A 17,758-nucleotide genomic window follows, 5' to 3' on the forward strand; every position below is an offset into this window, starting at 1 on the left:
GGAACCGGCTCCACCGCTTGCATTTATTTCTCTCCAGGACTAACAGAGGGGGTGGGAGGGGGCAGAGGAGGGGCTGCTGCGGGTTCAGGGGCGCTCAGTCCCTGCCCCGAGAGGGGTGCCTGGGGCTACACCAGCCCATAGTAACGCCGATAAGCCTCCTGGAAGCCGATCTGGTCCGCCAGCTCGTCGCAGTCGGGGTTGAGCTCGCACACCTCGCGCTTGGCCTCCAGCGGGTCCGGGGGGGCTGCAGGAGCACCACTGGCGACAAAAGGGGGTGTTGGGGGTCCCAGGGGAGCTGGAGGCTCCTGGGGAGGGGCTGAGCAGCAACGGGAGCCGTCATCCCTCACCCAGCCCTACCTGGCACCACCAAGATTCCGCTTCTGCCTCTGCACCACCTCGGCGCTGGCACGGCGGGACAGGAAGGCTGCAGGAGGGACAGGTGCTGGGTCAGGGGCTGTGCCCCCTCCCCAGGATCCGGGGGATGTGTCCCCCTCCCCAGGGTCAGGGGCCGTGTCCCCCCTCCCCAGGGTCAGGGGCTGTGTCCCCCCTCCCCGGGATCAGGGGGCTGTGTCCCCTCCCCAGGATCACGGGCTGTGTCCCCCCTCCCCGGGATCAGGGGGCTGTGTCCCCCTCCCCGGGATCAGGGGCCGTGTCCCCCCTCCCCAGGATCAGGGGCTGTGTCCCCCCTCCCCAGGATCAGGGGCTGTGTCCCCCCTCCCCAGGATCAGGGGCCGTGTCCCCCGTCCCCAGGGCAGGTGCTGAGCACTGGGTCACTCACCTTCAGAGCTGGGGGAGCCATCGGCAGCTGGGAGAGACAGGAGGGGTGGGGGGGGCTCAGCAGGGCCCGTGTGGGCTCAGCTCTCACCCCAGTCCTTCTGGAGCTCAGACCCCTCACTGAGACCCACTGCGTCCTGCTCCCTATCTCCCTGCTGCAGCCCCAAACCCCATACCCTACCCCATACCCCATATCCCACACCCCATACCCCATACCCTGTACCCCACACTCCATACTCCATTCCCCATATCCCATACTCCATACCCCACACTCCAACCCCATACCCCGTACCCCACACTCCATACCCACACCCCATACCCCATACCCTACCCCACACCCCATACCCCACACTCCATACCCACACCCCACACCCCATCCCCATACCCCACACTCCATACTCCATTCCCCATATCCCATACTCCATACCCCATACCCCATATCCCACACTCTACACCCCATACCCCACACTCCATACCCCATTCCCCATATCCCATACTCCATACCCCACACCTTATACCCCACACTCCACACTCCATACCCCATTCCCCACACTCCACACCCCATACCCCATTCCCCACAGATACCCCACACTCCATACCCACACCCCACACTCCATATCCCATAACCCATATCCCACACTCCATATCCCATACCCCATGCCCCACACTCCACACCCCATACCCCATTCCCCACACTCCATACCCCACATTCCACACTCCATATCCCATACCCCACACTCCATATCCACACCCCACACCCCATTCCCCACACCCCAAGGCTCAGCAAATTTCCCCCAGTCCCCTGCTCCCTGCAGAGCCCCTCCCAGGGCTCAGAATCCCCCCCGTGTCTCCAGCCCCCCGAACCTCTCTGGCAGAGACCAAAGGTGAGCAGGGCCAGGAGGGTCAGCACGATGAGGGACCTCATGGTGCCTCCTGTGCTGGGCTGGGCCAGCCCTGGCTCCCTGGTGCCTTTATAGGGTCCGTGGCCTGGCAGGGGGACAGGGCCTCCCCAGGGTTATTTCCAGCACAGCCCTGTGGCCGGAGCTGCCGGCAGAGGTGGCAATTGTGGTTTGGGATGAACTCGGTCCCCCTGTGCCCAGCCAGAGCCCACAAAGGGAGGGAAGAGTGGCCCCAGGCCAGGGGGGAACTCGGCGGGCCCAGCCCTGCCAGCCTGGCAGCACCCAGTCCCACTGCCCTGTCCCAGTTCCCACTGCTGGATCCCAGAATCATCTTCTGCAACACAGGGAGACTTCCCTGCCAAAATCTGTGGGCTTTCCCTCCATGTCCATTTTGGGGGACCAGCACGATTCTTTTGTGGTGTTGTAGCACTGGAGGAGGGTGAGCAGGTGCCTTGGCCTGGTCTCCACAGCTCCTCCCTGCCCTGCCAGGGCAGATGCTGCGTGGCCAGGGCACTCAGAGCCCCTCAGTAACATTCCTCTCCAGATCCTGACCACTTTTTGATCCTGCAAATCCCAGCCCTGTCTTGAAAAGCGGAACTGGAGGCTTTGAGGCAGAGGGTGGACAGAACTGCTGAACCAGAGCCTTTGTCAGACAAACCCACAAAGTACAGAGTCCATGGGCCAAGCAGGCAGAGGGAGCCAAGCTGGGAACAACAGCTCCAGTTTATTGAGATTCCAGCACAGCAATTGGAGGCAGAGAGGAAATGCTGCAGCCTCTCTTCAGGGCTCTAATTGCAAACAGAGGTTGGGGTGTGGTGTGAGTGGTCACAGCTGCTCCCAGACAGGGCACAGCCTCCCCCTGGGGTGCAGAGCACAGAATCTGCTGCCCCCAGAGCCTGATGGACTCAGAACCTCTCTGAGTCCTCACCAGGTGTGGGGGACCCTCCTCATTCCCTGGCCAGCCCCAAGGAACAGCTGCTCATGCTGGAGGCACACATCACTCTGCCAGGGAGATCCTGGGAGCCTTGGCTTCCCCAACCCACAAACTTCCCATGAGGCAGAACACAAACTCTGGGTGGGGAAAGCCAGTCTGGTTCTAGAACATTAAAGCCCTGTGCCACAAGCCCAGAGTGGAGGCAGGGCCATTCCAACCTCTGCACAAACCCTGGGTACCCCAGGCTGCAGGGAGGACACCAGGGCTGGAGAGTAACTTGGGGAACAGAATGAATGGTAACAAGGAACTGGTGCAATGGGCAGTGGTTTGAACACATGGAGACAGAATAAACCTGCAGGGACAGGCAGGAGTGACTGTGACCCACCCTCAGGTGTGTGTGCTCCTCAGGCCTGGGCACAGCCTGGCTTAGGGCTTAGGCTTTGTCTAATGCACACCTGAAACAGCCACAAAACCTCCTATCTGCAAAATCAGGCCTGTCACAGCACTGAGTGGGGCAGATGAGAGCACAGACACACTTTGTGACATTCCTATATGTCTAGCTGGGTAGGAAATACAGAATTGCCATCCATTTCCAAAGGTCCCAATGTCTTTTAATTTCTGCACCAGATCTGATCAAACTGTGCCAGGCCAGCAGCTGTTTCAGTCCCTCTGCAGTGTCCAGTGGCATGACAGGGTGGTTTTCAGTTTGGGTTGTGCCACACCTTGTCCCATCAGTGCTTTGGGATGATGAACTGTCTCAGCAGAGCCTGTGGGACATCCTGCAGCCTCACTGGGGCTCCTGGAATGTCATGATGAGCTCTTGGTGCTCCTTACTGATTTCCTGGAAGGAACAGGACCCTCAGACCTCAGCATGATGCTTCTCCCACCCTGGCATGCTCAGGACAGAACGTGGGCTGAGTGTGTCACACACTGCTGTCCCCTGCATGCACAGAACACAACCCCTTCATCTCCCCCAGTACCATCCCACATCCCACATCCCAACCACTGCACAGGGAAAAGCACCTGAGACCTCCAGAGAAAATGTCAACACTTAAAGTTCCAGCAGCACTTGACTGCTGGGGAGAAGTGGAGGGTTTGAAAGTCATTCCAGGCCCCACTGAGCAGCGAGGAGGAGGTTGGGTTGGCTGGTTTGGTTTGTTTGTTTGGTTTGGTTTAGTTGGTTTGGTTGGATGGTTTGGTTTAGTTTGTTTTGGTGTGGTTGGTTGGTCTGCTCTCACCTGCCAGGCCTGCTGGCGAGCCTGGATCAGCTGCTGCAGCTCTGCAATCCTGTCCCTGCCCAGCAGCACAGACTCAGCCACCTTCCTGTGCTCCTGCTCCCTGTCCCTGAGCACCCTGCGCAGGTGGGAGCGGTGCTTGAGCAGGTAGGGCACCATGGCACTGCGCACGTCCTGCTCGGGGACCCCGCTGGGGCGCCTGCAAACAGCACCAGAGAGATCCTGCACAACAGCCCAGCCCAGCCCAGCCCAGCCCCACACTGCCCAGCTGGGTGCTGCTCAGCATCACCTCTGTGCTCCCAGATTCCTCTGCCAAGGAACTGAGGGCAGCCAGAGTGGGGACCTCAGTGCTGAGCACCCCTGGCTGTGAGAGGATGATGGAGCAGCCAGGGTGTCATTCACCCCTCAGCACAGAAACACGACATCTTGTTTCTGGTTACAATTCCCTGTCTGTCTCTCTGTTGGGCTGATGTAGCCAGAAATGTGGATTCTGTCCCCACCTGTTAAACCAGGTGGGGCAGTGACCCTTGTCTCCTGGTACATATTATCTGCTCATGGGCCATCTTTAAACCAGCTGGGCAATCATCTTTATCTTCCCACAGCCCATCCTCCCTCCAGGAGATATCTCCTGTTAATGGGCCATTGTTTAAAACTGGGTGTGGCAGCAATTCTTATCTCCTGTTAATGGGACAGGTGTGAAAAAACAGGTGTGGCAGCGATTCTTATCTCTGTGGGGATCTCTCATGTTAATGGGCCAGCTATTACAAACCAGCTGGGCAATCATCTTTATCTTCCCACAGCCCATCCTCCCTCCAGGAGATATCTCCTGTTAATGGCCAGTGAGTCCCAGTGCATGACTGATAAAATTCCATCATCCCACTGGGAGATGCTCCAGCCAGGGGAGGAGCCAAGCCTTTCCTACCCAGATAAAAACTGACATTTTGGACAGCAAGGAACCTTCTTTCCACTGGATTCCAGAGGAAAACCAGACCTTTCCACATCATTCCTGGACCTTCAGAGGAAAATTGCACCTTCCCCAGGAGCACTGCTCCAGCTGAACCACATCTGCCACTGCAGGAGGATGCAGCCACCATTGAATGGGACTGTGCCAACACCCTGACTGACTGACGGGTGTCAGCTTGGATTCTGACTCTGTATTTCTATTTTAATTTTCCTAGTAAAGAATTGTTATTCCTAATTCCCCTATCTTTGCCTGAGAGCCCCTTAATTTCAGAATTATAGTAATTTGGAGGGAGGAGGGTTTACATTCTCCATTTCAAAGAGAAGTTCCTGCCTTTATTGGCAGGACAGTCTCCCAGGTGGCCAAACAGCACCTGAGTGTCTGCTGAGGCCCTGAGCCAGGGACACAAAGAGCAAGAGGGGAGCTCTGCTGTTAGACAGGAGCTGTGCCCAGAACATCTCATCAGCACTTTGGATGGGTCAGAATTGACCTGAGCCCCATTTCAGTGGCACTGACCTCCCTGCACTAAGGAAGTGAATGGAAATGGGTCCTGGACCCAGAGAAGCACAAATAAAACTGTTTTTTGTGTGGTTTAGACCCATTGCTGTAAGGACACAGCAGCTTTCAGACCCTCCCTTGCAGCATGAGGCCAACAGGACACCCAAACATCAGCAGGGCCCCAGCTCTGGCATCCATACCACGCTGGCTCTTCCCTGTCCTTTGCCTCCTCCACGATCTTATCCAGTGAACTGAAGAGTCCCTCCAGGTTCCCTTCATTTTTCACCTCCTGGATCTCCTCCTGTGAAAGAAGGACACAAGGTGAAAAAACACAGGCACCACTCAGCTTGTGACCCTGGGTTCAAAGGGACCTTAAAGCACATCTCCTTCCACCAGACCAGGCTGCCCCAAGCCCTGTCCAACCTGCCCTTAAACTCCTGCAGGGATGGGGCAGCCACAGCTTCTCTGGGCAGCCTGTGCCAGCGACTTTCCTCCCATTCCAGGGAGAATTTTTTCCCAGTATCCCACCTAACCCTGGCCTCCAGCAGTGGGAAGCCATTCCCCCTTGTGCTGTTCCTCCATCCCTTACCCCAAGTCCTTCCAGCTTTGTCCTGGATGAAGAGTTACACCCTGGGAATCACCATCCCAGGGGTGATTAACACATGTGTGGATGTGGAACTCGGGGCCATGGTTTAGTGGTGGCTGGGGAAATGCTTGCACTTGACAAGCACACTAGTGGTGTTTCCCAAGCTGAATGATCCTACAGTTTTTTCTGGGCAAGCAGCCTCAGCTTTCTGCTTTTGCCATTTGTTTGCTACCCTTGATATGAACTGGCTCAGCACTTTTCCACAGGGCTCTGAATCCACTTTTGGGTGCTCCAAGCCCCTCCCCAGCCCCCAGGCCCCTCCCCAGCTCACCTTTATGGATGTCTGCAGCTGGGAGATGAACTGATCATAAATGCTCTTGGTCAGCTGGGGCTGCAGCTTGTAGAAACAGCGGTAGCAGTTGACAAACCTCTGGTAGCTGCAAGATTGATTGGGGGAGAGGAGGGCAGGATCAGGACTGGGGTCACAGAGGGACTGGGGTCAGAGCCAGCTCAGAGCTGGGTGTGATCATTGATAAGTTATTCCTGTTAATCATAGAAGTTTTGGAGTTTGTTTAAACCAGAATACTTAATATAAGAAAAGAACATGGACCTAGATAAAGGGAAATATATGATTAAACCCATTCTGTTTAAATCCCCCTGTTATAAATGTTGTGTGTACCAGTTTGTAAAATAAAAAAAAAAGGGGGTTTTCCATAGTCTGAAAGGTTTTTTTGCAGAATCCGATTTTCTGCCTTTGTGTAATCAATCCCAAACTATCTGCTAAAGATCAGACTTCCCACATCTCCTGTTTTTTGTCTCCCAAGACCCGATGGTTCCATGGCCAATTGTCCCAAGAGCTGTCCCACCGAAGTTTGGAAGTTTCTTTGACCACCACTGCTTACCTTGCAGAATTATTTCAACAAAACCATAATAATTATTGATTGCTGCAAGGAAAACCAGACTACAAAAAGGGAGCTGCAAACCAAGTTGGGTGGGAGCGTGAAGTGGGCGGTGACCCCTCACGTTTCCCCGGCGCTGCTTGCTCTATATATATTAAATAAAGCAATCTAAATTTTGCTGAATACCGAGACTTTTGTTTCTCATTTATAACACGGGGAAGGGTCAGGCCGGGATCAGAGCCGGGTGCAGGGTCAGGCCGTTCCCGGGGATCCGGGCAGACCCGGGATCACGGCAGGCTGGCTCAGGGGTCCCTCCCCGCCCGCTCCCGCCTCACCTGCCGGCGGCCACCAGCTTCTCCAGGAACGTGTCCACCACGGTGGCGAACACCTGGGCGCGACCCGGGCGCTCCGCCGGGGCCGGGCCGCCTCCACCCGCCCCCGGCTCCTCCGCCGCCGGTTCCGCCGCCGGGCCCGCGCCGCCATCGCCGCCCGCCGCCGCCATGGCGCGGGGCCCCGCCCCCTCCGCCGCCAGCGCGGGAACGGAGCGCGGGAACAAAGAGAGAGAGCGCGGGAACAAAGAGAGCGCGGGAACAGAGCGCGGCCCCGGCCCGGCCGCTCCCGGTTCGAACCCAAAGCGCCACAAAAACCGATAAGAAGCTGCGGCCGGCCCTGAAGCGAAACCGCGTGACAAACCGTCCTTATCTCGGCAGTCCCCTCGGAATGCCCGCCCTGCCCCCAGCGACTGGGCTCTCGATCATTTAGTGAAATAAAACCACCAAAGCTGAAGAATTCAGCGAAGAGAAGGGGCAAAGGATAAAAAAACCGGTATTTCCCATGTAGCAGCCAACCAGGACCCAGCCCACCTCCTCAGAGCGGCTCTGGGTCACAGCTGCTTCCAGCCCCTTTCCCCTGCTCCTTCAGCCACTTGTCACCGCGTTCTCAGGCAAATCACCTCCCTCTCCTAGTCCTAGTTCAAAGGCAAAGGTTGAAACCCTCTCTGTGACAGGACAAAAAGCAGCAGCCTCCCCTGGCATGGAGTCGTGCTTTTAAACACAGGCACCAAAGAGAAGGTCTCTCACGTTTATTAGCTGTCAGGAACGTTGCTGGTTATGAGAGGAACATTAAGTTTGACAGTGTCTCCCCACACTGGTGCTGCCACCCCTCCATGCCACACACTGGGACTGGCCCTGCTGCACTTGGCAGAGGTCGATTACTATAGTCCCTGTTCATATTAACATTACTGCTGCCTTGCAATTTGGGGTGCTGTTGTTCTGCTTTTCAGAGCAGAATCTGTTATTAGAGCAAGAGCCAACTGGTGTCAACTTTTAAACAACAAACAGATGACCAGAGCAGCTGCAGAAGTTGCTGCTCCAACAGCTCCACCAGTGGTTCCAGCATTCGGTGCCTGAGCACTGCAAGAAACAAAAATGGGATGAAGAGGCTTTGATGACTCACCACAGCCCATGACTGCACCTCAGAATCAAGCTCTGCCCTCAGCAGAGCAGCCTCTCCCTCACCTCAGCAGCAGCTTCAGCACTCTCCATCTCCAGCAGACATGGTGGCATGTCCAGTGCCTGCTGGGCAGGGACAACACTGGGATGGAGGGCAGAGCCACACTTGGTGACTCTCCTCAGGAAGAGACAACCAAGTGGAGCCCAGCAACAGCCACAGGATCAACACCTCGACCAAAATTCCTGGTTATGGCAGAAGGGGAATGGAGCTGGTGCACTCTGCTGTCTGGAGGTGCATCCCAAACCCCCCCAGATGTGGCTAACTGGGATGAGCACCACGTGTGGGCTGGCAGCATGAAAAGCAAATCTCAACCACCAAGAGCAGCAGAGTACAGTCAAACAATCCCTTCCCTCCCCAAAAAGCAGCCTCTGGTTTCATCCCCCTGAAGTTTTCACCTGGTAAAATACACAGACCATAGCTCAGGCTTCTGATCCAGCAATTGTGCAAAACATTATCCTTGCCCTTCCCAAACTGGATGAGCAGAATTTAATCTCATGAAGTGAACCACCACTTCTTATTCAATATGAACATGTCTGTCAGGTTTGAACTGGATCAAAAGCCAGCACAAGGTTTTCCCTTCCCCACCTCCCATCCAATTGTAGCTCAAACCCCACTCAGCTCTCACCCAGCTGTCAGCAGCACCACAGTCAGACACTCCCAAACTGCATTTCTGGGCTTAAACTAACTAAGGTGGGAAGTGGCTGCAGCCACTCTGAACATGCAGGATTGACACACTGAACAAGGCCATAGGACAATCAATCAGTTCCCCAGAAATCAGAGTAAGCTCCCCTAAAATAAAAAAATTAAATTACAACAGATTAAAAACACAGGTTAGGTGCCAAAACCGACATCAGCTAATTCCAAACAGCCAGCTCAGCTCCTGACTTGCTATCAGCCAGCTTGCTGTCTGGAGGATGAGAGAGAGGGAACATTTTCCAATATTACAAAACAAGTACGTAGATCTATTCAAAACGCAGGAAATCAGGTCTGAAGTGGTTCCAGGTTACTCTTGCCTCACATCTTCTAGAAATAAATGCAGGTAATTGGAGAAAGTCTATTTTCTGCTTCCGGCTTCCCATAGCACAAGTGCCACTAGAGACATCCCACCAGAGGGTCCTGCTGCAGGCTGTGAGACTCCTCTCCTTAGAAGTTTGGCAAAGATGAAAATAATTTAAAGAGAATAAACTGGCTTTTTGGTTAAGCCAGTAAGTCTTTAATTTAAAAAAAAGAAAAAAAAAAAAAAAAAAGGAATTAATAACTTGCCAGGACACGTTCACACACCTGGAATGGTCTGTCCCAGGCAAACAGCACTGACAAAGGTCACAGTTTAAACAAAACCAGCAGCAGACCACTGTATGAAACTCAAATCTAAGAGGTGAAGTGCAGTTGCTTTTGTGTCTGCCTTGTGCTGTGAAACCAGCCAGAGCCAAAGGCACAGCAGCTGTGTCACGTCCCAGGCTCTCCCCTGCAGCATCCAGACTCAGAGGGCTCCCAGAAGATTCTCCTCCAGCAGCTGCCCCTACCAGTGCCTCGAGTCCACCAGCTCTGGGCGCAGGCTCAGCTTCTTCAGCGTCTCGTACCCCACCACGATGACAATGGTGGAGGGAGTGGCTGAAATGATTCGTGCAGACAGCCCTTTAGTCAGCCCCCAGGGACCCTCCTCTGCAATCAGCTGCTTGAAGGTGAGAATGATGGAGCTCTTGCCTTCCACCTGCAATGCAGAACAATCATTGACAGAGCTGCCACACTCCATCCCCAGCTGCTCTGGGGCTCTGCTGCAACTGAACACTCTGGAGACAACAGATCAGCCAGTTCAACAGCCTTGATCTGGTCTCCAGAATTCCCTGAGGAGGGCAGCAAAACAAGCACAAAGTCCTAAGGAGGCAGCAGGAAGCACCTCTCCTTTGTGAAGAGAAAGCCTGTCTGAGCAGGCCAGGCCAGCACTGCCAGCCTGGCTCCCTGGGCTCCTCCTGCTAATGCTGAGGGCTAATTAAGCAGCTACCAGCCAGGATGAAAGGCCCAGGGAGAGCAGGGAAGCAGCTCACCTGGAAGCACAGAGATCAGAGGGCTGAACCCCACCCCAGCTGTGCCAAGCACGCTGAGCTCTTACCTGGACTCGGGCCCTCACCACGTCCATGGGGTTGGTGAGGGTGGAAGCTGTTGCAGCTGCAAGGGGCCCTGATATGGCTTGCAGGAGGAGGTGGGGACAGTCCTTAGGAGTCAAACTCGAAAGCTGTTCTGGGAACAGAGAGAGGAAACTTTCAGACTTTCAGTGGCCACTTATTTCCTTAACTCCACCCCCAAACTCCAACTGATGTGCAGTGGGCAGAATCCCTGATTTGCAGCCTGCCAGTTCCTCCCACAGAATCTCAAAGTGGTGCTTCCTACACCAACCAGAAAGCTGGCACAGCACAGGGAGCAGGGCTCATCATACTGGTGGCTCCAGGGCACTCCCCAGGGCTTTGTCCCACAGCCTCCCATCAACTGCCACACTGGCTCCCAGGGCTGTGGGGCAAACTGGACAGAATGAGCTTCCACGTCCCCAAAACACGGCATGAAAATACTCACACTCTCTAGAAGGTGGGGGAAGCCTTAAGACAAGGCTCCACTGGAAGGTGTCTGCAGAGATATGCACAGAAAGCTGACACTACCCTGGTATCCCACTGTGCATCCCAAAAGAGAAAAGCACCATGCAGTGCCCATCCCAGATTTCCTCACTCTGCCCCTGGCCAATAGGATTTGAATCTCCCACACTTCTATTGGTCAAAGTTGGACAGAAGACTGTTCAAAAGTCCCATTTTTTTTGGACAATAAGGAAGCCTGTCTGGCAAGAGGGAAGGAAGTGGCACTGTTCTAGACTTTGAACATTGACTGGAATCAGGCCAGCAGTGTCCTTTGAACCCAAGGAGGGTTCAGTGACCCCTGCTGCTGCCCTGGGGACACAGGACTGGGAAATGCAGCCAAAGAAGAGATTCATTGACAGCTGGGGCTTATGTCTCCCATCATCTCCATTTCCACTGAGAAGACAGGGAAGAGCAAACACCTGGAAGCTGGGAGCTCCAGTCTCTCCATATCTACTGCCTTGTTCTTACATGCCCTCCTCTGAGCTCTTTTGGCATGAAAATCTTATGGTTAATACAGTGGGTTTTGGTCTTACAAACTGTTGACATGGAGACTGATGGGAGCACTCCCACAAGGTACAGACCAACATGCCAAGCTGCCACTGCCATTTAAATGCAGCCTGGATGCAGAACCAATGCTTCCTCTAGCTACCAGAACTCTGGAAAGCAAACAGGACCTTTGAGACATCCAGATTTTGAAAAACAGGTGATTTCCAAGATGAACTCCAGGCCCAGTACAGCAAAACCCAAACTGCTCACTACCTCCACCTTTTGGCAGAAATTAGGTAACTAGGTGTCTAAAAACCATGTGTAAAGCTGCACAGCAGAAATCGAAAGGATCATCAGAGGTGGAAATAAACCTTAGCTGGCAAATACTTTTGGCCTTTGCAAACACCCTAAGGAGTACCAGAACTGAGCTAGGGAGAAAGAACATTCTACTGAGTGCAGTTCTTCATCACAAGACTTGGTGCCAATTTTAAAGTTGCAAAACTGAAGCAACGCCTAAAATAAACCCAGGGAAGATCTGGCCCTTGTCTCTGCCTGTTGTTTGGTTTTGCCATGAGATTTGTGGCTCTAAAAGTCCCTTTGCCATATATGAGATTCCTGAATCTACATTAACTGAAAGATGAACTGTACTTACATTGTGGCTCCAAAGCTCTGCCCAACACAATAACCTTCCTCACTCCAGTGAAGAAGGCATTATTTGGGATTAGTGGAAGAGAAAGTTAAAGCAGATGCACAAAGTCCCACTTGCCTAGAGCCATCCAGTTTGACATCCTACAGCACTTGGACCCCTTGTTCTGGATTGAAACACACTATTAAACTTCCACCCAACACCTGCAGAATTCCTACACAGCCAGGTACAGCTCCTTAGCTAGAACAGATTCTGCCCCCACCCCCAGAGAGACAGTGAACCACGCTGAACCCACAGTGTGAAGAGTCAATCCGAGGCGCTTCTGGAATAAGACACACTTGAATCTCCTTTCCCTTACCAGCATAGAAGTGGTAGAAGGGCCACCAGACCGCACTGTTGGGAATATAAGTGAGCAGCGAGGCCACGTAACCCCTGTAGAAGCCTCTAAAACCGTCAGCCTTGAAGATCTGTACAATGATGTCCTTGGTCTGGCCGAAGACCAGCAGCCGCTTGCCGTCCTGGCTCTGCACCTTGAACCTGCCCATGCTCTCCCCCTTCCTCTGCATCATGAGGTGCTGGGAGACCACGTCGATGGGCACGGTGATGCTCTGGGCCACCAGCGAGGCCGAGCCGCCGGCCACCAGCGACTTGACGGCGTTGTTGTTGTTGTAGCGCGCCACGTACTTGCGCGTCAGCTCGTAGGTGGTGACGTAGCACTGGCCCGAGATGAGCGTGAAGGTGTTCACCAGGAAGCCGCGGTACAGCCCGGCCGCGCCCTCCGTCCGCAGGATCTTCACAAAGGCGTCCACCGTGCCCTTGTACAGGCTCTTGCCCTTCTGCACTTGCAGCCGCGTGCGGATCAGCGTGAAGGGGTACACGCTGACCCGGATCATCATCGTCATGCAGATCCCCAGCACGTAGAACTTCCTCTTGTCCAGGTGCTCCCACTCGATGATGGGGATGTTGCGTTTGTCCTCCATGGCTGCTGGGCTCCAGATCTCCCTCGGAGGTACAGAGCAGACCCGGGCCTGTGGATGATACAACTGTCCCTGAACTGTCCCCGGCAGGGATTTTGTGCCTGAGACAATGAAACCTTTCATGAGGGATGTCCCCCTCCCTGCCAAATCCCCTGTTATCATTTAGGATTTCTATTGGTCTGGAACTTTACTAGATGATTGGTCTTTTCTCACCTAGAATCTTTAAGTAATTGGACACTTCTCAACTTATAATTTTACTGGTTAGAATTTCAATCCCCCTAAAACCTATAAAGACCCTTTGCTATGCATCTGGATACATATATCCAGATTTTGCTGGTAGGACTCTTCTAAGAAATAAAGCTACTTTCAGAACCTCTACAGCAACTCCCAAAGTCTCATTCCTTGCTAGCTGAGAAGTTGAATTCTGCCTTGGAGCCCCCAGAGCTATCTGAACCCCATAGCAGCCTGAAGCTGGAACCACCCTAGCTCAGGCAGCTACACAGGCCCAGCCTTCCAGCCTTGACCAGGCAGACTGCAAGTGCTGGCACCTGAAATGAGAGAGCCCTTGGGTAGAGGACAAAGCCACTCACATCACCTCAAGCTTTGCTGACCCTCCTCAAGCATGCAGCAAGGCCTTGCACAGCCTTGTGCTGGCCAAGCAGAGGGACTGTAACCTCCACAGGCAGAGTCCGACCATGTGGCTGATGGTGACACCTTCAGATGTCACCGTGGCTGCATCCTCAGCTCCAGGAGCAGCTCTCAGCACAGCCCAGGCTGCTCTGTGGAAAAGCAAGGCCCCATGCTTTGGGAAGCAGGCTGAGAGAGGCAGCAGATGAGCAGCACTCCAGCAGCACACACACCTCTTAATGGACAGGCAAGATCAGGGACAGCCAACCAAAGCAGTTTCTCCCCCGTCATTCCAGGTCCGTGATGCTCCCAGGTGTCAGGACGTCACTCTTCAGTTCCAGGATCTGTACAAAGAAGAAAGTGACAAGTCCTTTCGTGTTCCTAGATTCCCTGCATGAATTACACATTTCTTTGGGCACTTCCATTCTTATCTTCCTAAAGCTGGATGAGAAGGTGAGAAGAACAACAATGGGAAAACAAGGCAAAACAGCCATGTAGAATCCCCACATTGATTACCAAGACCCTGAAAAGAAAGGGTTAAACCACAGGCCAGAATCTCTCTGTTGATCTGCCTGTCAGCTACATGAGCAAAGTCCACCCTCCCTTCCAACACTCCACTGCCACTCCTGGTCTGATAACCTCCCTTCCACTGCTGCTGTGCTCAGAGCACCAGAAATGGGGAGGATGAGCAGGGAGGGGCTGGTTCAGCCTCCCCCAGCCCCAATTGCTGCAGCTTTTCACCATGTCCCAGCAGGCACCAACTGCTTCTCCACAACCAGCCTCCTGGTACCTTCAGCTGCTGTAGCTGATGCTCTGCTTCTATAGCAGGGCTTGTTTAGCTTTTAGATTTTTCAGAATCTCTGCTGCTTGGTATGTAACTCTGAAACGTCATGTTAGGTGTTAGTAAGGTCTCTTAGGTAGTAAGGGGAGTTGGACAAAACAATCCCTGCCCATCTAGAGAATCAAGGACAACTGGTACTCAAAAAGCAAAAACATCAGCGAGGGAAAGGGGGCAAGGCAGGGGGCTGAGACATCATAGCCTGGGGCTGTGGTTGGATAATTGACCCCAAGATGAACCAAAACTTATAAAAGTGTAAAACTCATGACCAGGATCCACCTTGGATTTGATTTGGGTGTAGCCCCAGCTTGTTGCTCCTGCCCTCTTGTCTGGGCACACAGAACTCAACTCAGTGTAACCCCCTCCCCAGTTCATGTCCTCTTAATGCCACGCTGTCAGCCTGCTCCCCAAAGCTCTCTGCTGCAGCTGGAGCTAAGGATGGTTCTGTGGCAAACACAGACAGAGCCTTTGTGTGCCCCGGGCAGGGAGGTGTCCTGCCCAGCATGCTAATGCCTCAGCAGCCCTGGGAACCGTCAGGGCTGCCCGGTACCGCCTTCAGTCAATAGCCACAGAACAGCCCGAGCTGGACGGGACCCAGCAGGGCATTCCCGAGACAATGGCCCATTCGGGGATGGAACCTTGACCTTGGTGTTACCAGCACCGTATCCAACCCAGCGAGCAGAACTAACGCCCTGTTCGCTCCATAAATCAGCGCGGTGCGAGCGGACCCGGAGCCGCGGGGAGCGCTGGCGATAACCGCGGAGCAGCAGCGGCTCTGGGAGCGATGTGGCAGCGGCACTGTGGTGCCAGCACTGCTCTCCCCAGCACCCCCAGCCCCGCGGGGAGCAGCCCCCCAATCTCTACCCCACCTCTGACCGCTGCTGCTGCTCCCAGGCCGCCAGCAGCGGCACAGCTCGCTCCGGGAGCCGCTCAAGGTCACTGCCGGGCCAGGCGCGGCTCCGTGTCGAGCTGTCCCCGCTGTCCCCAGCCCGGCTCTATTCGCCCTGCAGCCCTGACTCTCCGCTCGCTTTCCCGTCCATTCCTGAGGGGACATCGGCCTCTGCCCTGGACCCCGCAGCTCCTTTCCCCGCGGCTGTGCAATCCCCGTCCCGCCGCCTCGGGGGTCTCGCTGAGGGGGCTCCGGGCTCTCACCCGCTGCTCGGGGGTCTCGCTGAGGGGGCTCGGGGCTCTCACCCGCTGCCCCGGGGGTCTCGGGGCCCTCACCCGCTGCCCCGGGGGTCTCGCTGAGGGGGCTCGGGGCCCTTCCCCGCTGCCCGGGGGTCTCGCTGAGGGGGCTCTGGGCTCTCACCCGCTGCCCCGGCGGTCTCGCTGAGGGGGCTCTGGGCTCTCACCCGCTGCCCCGGCGGTCTCGCTGAGGGGGCTCTGGGCTCTCACCCGCTGCCCCGGGGGTCTCGCTGAGGGGGCTCGGGGCTCTCACCCGCTGCCCCGGTGGTCTCGCTGAGGGGGCTCGGGGCTCTCACCCGCTGCCCCGGGGGTCTCGCTGAGGGGGCTCGGGGCTCTCACCCGCTGCCCCGGGGGTCTCGCTGAGGGGGCTCCGGGCCCTTCCCCGCTGCCCCGGGGGTCTCGCTGAGGGGGCTCGGGGCCCTTCCCCGCTGCCCCGGTGGTCTCGCTGAGGGGGCTCGGGGCTCTCACCCGCTGCTCGGGGGTCTCGCTGAGGGGGCTCCGGGCCCTCACCCGCTGCCCCGGTGGTCTCGCTGAGGGGGCTCTGGGCTCTCACCCGCTGCCCCGGGGGTCTCGCTGAGGGGGCTCGGGGCTCTCACCCGCTGCCCCGGGGGTCTCGCTGAGGGGGCTCGGGGCTCTCACCCGCTGCCCCGGGGGTCTCGCTGAGGGGGCTCGGGGCTCTCACCCGCTGCCCCGGGACACTCCGGCCCCTTCTCCCGGGCTCTTTCAAGGCCAAGCCGGTCTCACACCAGCCCTCTCCCCCACCCCGGTTTACGCACACCCCTCGCCAGCCGCCCCTCTGCCCTACCTGCCGCCCTCCCCTCCAGTCCCCACACCCTCCACACCTGTCTAGGCCCCGCTTGGCGCCGCCGCCCGCACCCGCGCCGCGCCGCGCCACCCCCGGCCCAGATCAAGCCTCTCCCCAGCCCCACCACCGCCATCCCCTCACCTCTGGCCGGCGGGAGGGACCCCCGGCGCCCCCCCGGCCGCCCCGGCCTCGCCGCCCCATGGCCGCTCCCCGGCCGGAAGTGACCGCCGGCGTCAGCACCCGAGCGCCGCCGCCATCTTGGGGTCGGGCAGAGGCCGAGCCGGAAGTGCTCGGGCACTTCCGGCCCGCAGTAAAGAGGGCGGCGGGGGGCGGGGCTCGCGCTTTAAAGGGACCGCACCAAATATGGATCTTAAAGGGCCAGGCGCCGCCAGCGGCCGCGTGCGTGCCCCGAGCTGGAGACAGGGACAACAGCAGGATGCACCGCGGGAAAGGAGCGAGGGTTGTCCCCTCGCCCCACTCTCACTGCCCCTCACTGCACAGGAGCCTCTGTCCCTGCAGGCCCACGTGTGTTCCCCTTGTGATAATTGATAAATGATTCGTGTAAATCATAGAGGTTTTGGAGTTTGTATAAACCAGAACACTTAAAATAAGAAAATAACATGGACCTAGATAAAGGGAAATATATGATTAAACCCGTTCTGTTTAAATCCCCCTGTTATAAATATTGTGTGTACCAGTTTGTAAAAGAAAAAAAAAAGGGGGTTTTCCATAGTCTGAAAGGTTTTTTGCAAAATCAGATTTCCTGCCTTTGTGTGATCAATCACAATCTATCTGCTAAAGATCAGACTTCCCACTTCTCCTGTTTTTTATCCACCAAGACCAGACGGTTACATGGCCAATTGTCCCGAGAGCTGTCCCACCGAAGTTTGGAAGTTTCTTTGACCACCACTGCTTACCTTGCAGAATTACTACAACAAAACAATAACAATTATTGATTACTACAAGGAAACCCATGCTATAAAAAGGGAGCTGCAAACCAAGTTGGGTGAAACGTGGAGTGGGCGGTGACCCCTCACGTTTTCCCAGATTGCTCTATATATATTAAATAAAGTAATCTAAATTTTGCTGAATATCGAGACTTTGTTTCTCATTTATAACACCCTAACCCACACTGCCCAAACCTCCCGGAGCTGCTCCACGGACCCAGCAACGCGAGGCATCGAGTTTTCCTTTTGTTTTGGTTTTTTTTTTTTTAATAAAAAAGCAAAGAGCAGGAAAATTTACAGCTGGTTTGACTTTTAAAAAGGCAGA

General features: G+C 55.5%; 3 protein-coding genes across 3 annotated transcripts; all 3 read right to left on the reverse strand.

Moving 5' to 3' along the window:
- Nucleotides 1-28: 28 nt before the first annotated feature.
- BGLAP (bone gamma-carboxyglutamate protein) lies at nt 29-2,351 on the reverse strand. Its single transcript, XM_056510750.1, has 5 exons — nt 2,336-2,351; nt 1,639-1,761; nt 779-805; nt 358-424; nt 29-258 (listed from the first exon to the last, which is right to left on the reverse strand). Exons 1-5 carry the CDS (start codon nt 2,349-2,351, stop codon nt 126-128), a joined length of 366 nt encoding a protein of 121 aa, XP_056366725.1. The 3' UTR covers nt 29-125.
- Nucleotides 2,352-2,378: 27 nt separating this feature from the next.
- Nucleotides 2,379-7,537, reverse strand: PMF1 (polyamine modulated factor 1). The gene is made up of 5 exons (XM_056510630.1): nt 7,122-7,537; nt 6,219-6,324; nt 5,502-5,602; nt 3,846-4,041; nt 2,379-3,448 (listed from the first exon to the last, which is right to left on the reverse strand). The coding sequence occupies exons 1-5, from the start codon at nt 7,286-7,288 to the stop codon at nt 3,395-3,397; spliced, it is 624 nt and encodes a 207-aa protein (XP_056366605.1). The 5' UTR covers nt 7,289-7,537; the 3' UTR covers nt 2,379-3,394.
- Nucleotides 7,538-7,852: 315 nt separating this feature from the next.
- Nucleotides 7,853-16,775, reverse strand: SLC25A44 (solute carrier family 25 member 44). The gene is made up of 5 exons (XM_056510629.1): nt 16,628-16,775; nt 13,892-14,002; nt 12,413-13,082; nt 10,409-10,536; nt 7,853-10,009 (listed from the first exon to the last, which is right to left on the reverse strand). Exons 3-5 carry the CDS (start codon nt 13,032-13,034, stop codon nt 9,818-9,820), a joined length of 942 nt encoding a protein of 313 aa, XP_056366604.1. The 5' UTR covers nt 13,035-13,082; nt 13,892-14,002; nt 16,628-16,775; the 3' UTR covers nt 7,853-9,817.
- Between the last annotated feature and the right edge of the window lie 983 nt (nt 16,776-17,758).

The sequence above is a fragment of the Oenanthe melanoleuca genome, chromosome 25 (assembly GCF_029582105.1).
Source record: "Oenanthe melanoleuca isolate GR-GAL-2019-014 chromosome 25, OMel1.0, whole genome shotgun sequence".
Lineage (NCBI taxonomy): Eukaryota > Metazoa > Chordata > Aves > Passeriformes > Muscicapidae > Oenanthe > Oenanthe melanoleuca.

Excerpts from the sequence above, each read along its gene's own strand:
- BGLAP (XM_056510750.1), bottom strand. Across the intron at positions 806-1,638 it reads CTTTGGTCTCTGCCAGAGAG|CTGCCGATGGCTCCCCCAGC; the intron begins GTTCGGGGGGCT and ends TGTCTCTCCCAG. Across the intron at positions 259-357 it reads CGGAATCTTGGTGGTGCCAG|TGGTGCTCCTGCAGCCCCCC; the intron begins GTAGGGCTGGGT and ends TTTTGTCGCCAG.
- PMF1 (XM_056510630.1), bottom strand. The coding sequence starts at position 7,288 with ATGGCGGCGGCGGGCGGCGATGGCGGCGCGGGCCCGGCGGCGGAACCG. Across the intron at positions 6,325-7,121 it reads AAGCTGGTGGCCGCCGGCAG|CTACCAGAGGTTTGTCAACT; the intron begins GTGAGGCGGGAG and ends TCAATCTTGCAG. Across the intron at positions 5,603-6,218 it reads AGCTGCAGACATCCATAAAG|GAGGAGATCCAGGAGGTGAA; the intron begins GTGAGCTGGGGA and ends CTTCTTTCACAG.
- SLC25A44 (XM_056510629.1), bottom strand. The coding sequence starts at position 13,034 with ATGGAGGACAAACGCAACATCCCCATCATCGAGTGGGAGCACCTGGAC. Across the intron at positions 10,537-12,412 it reads CTTCTACCACTTCTATGCTG|AACAGCTTTCGAGTTTGACT; the intron begins GTAAGGGAAAGG and ends CTCTGTTCCCAG. Across the intron at positions 10,010-10,408 it reads TGGTGAGGGCCCGAGTCCAG|GTGGAAGGCAAGAGCTCCAT; the intron begins GTAAGAGCTCAG and ends TCTGCATTGCAG.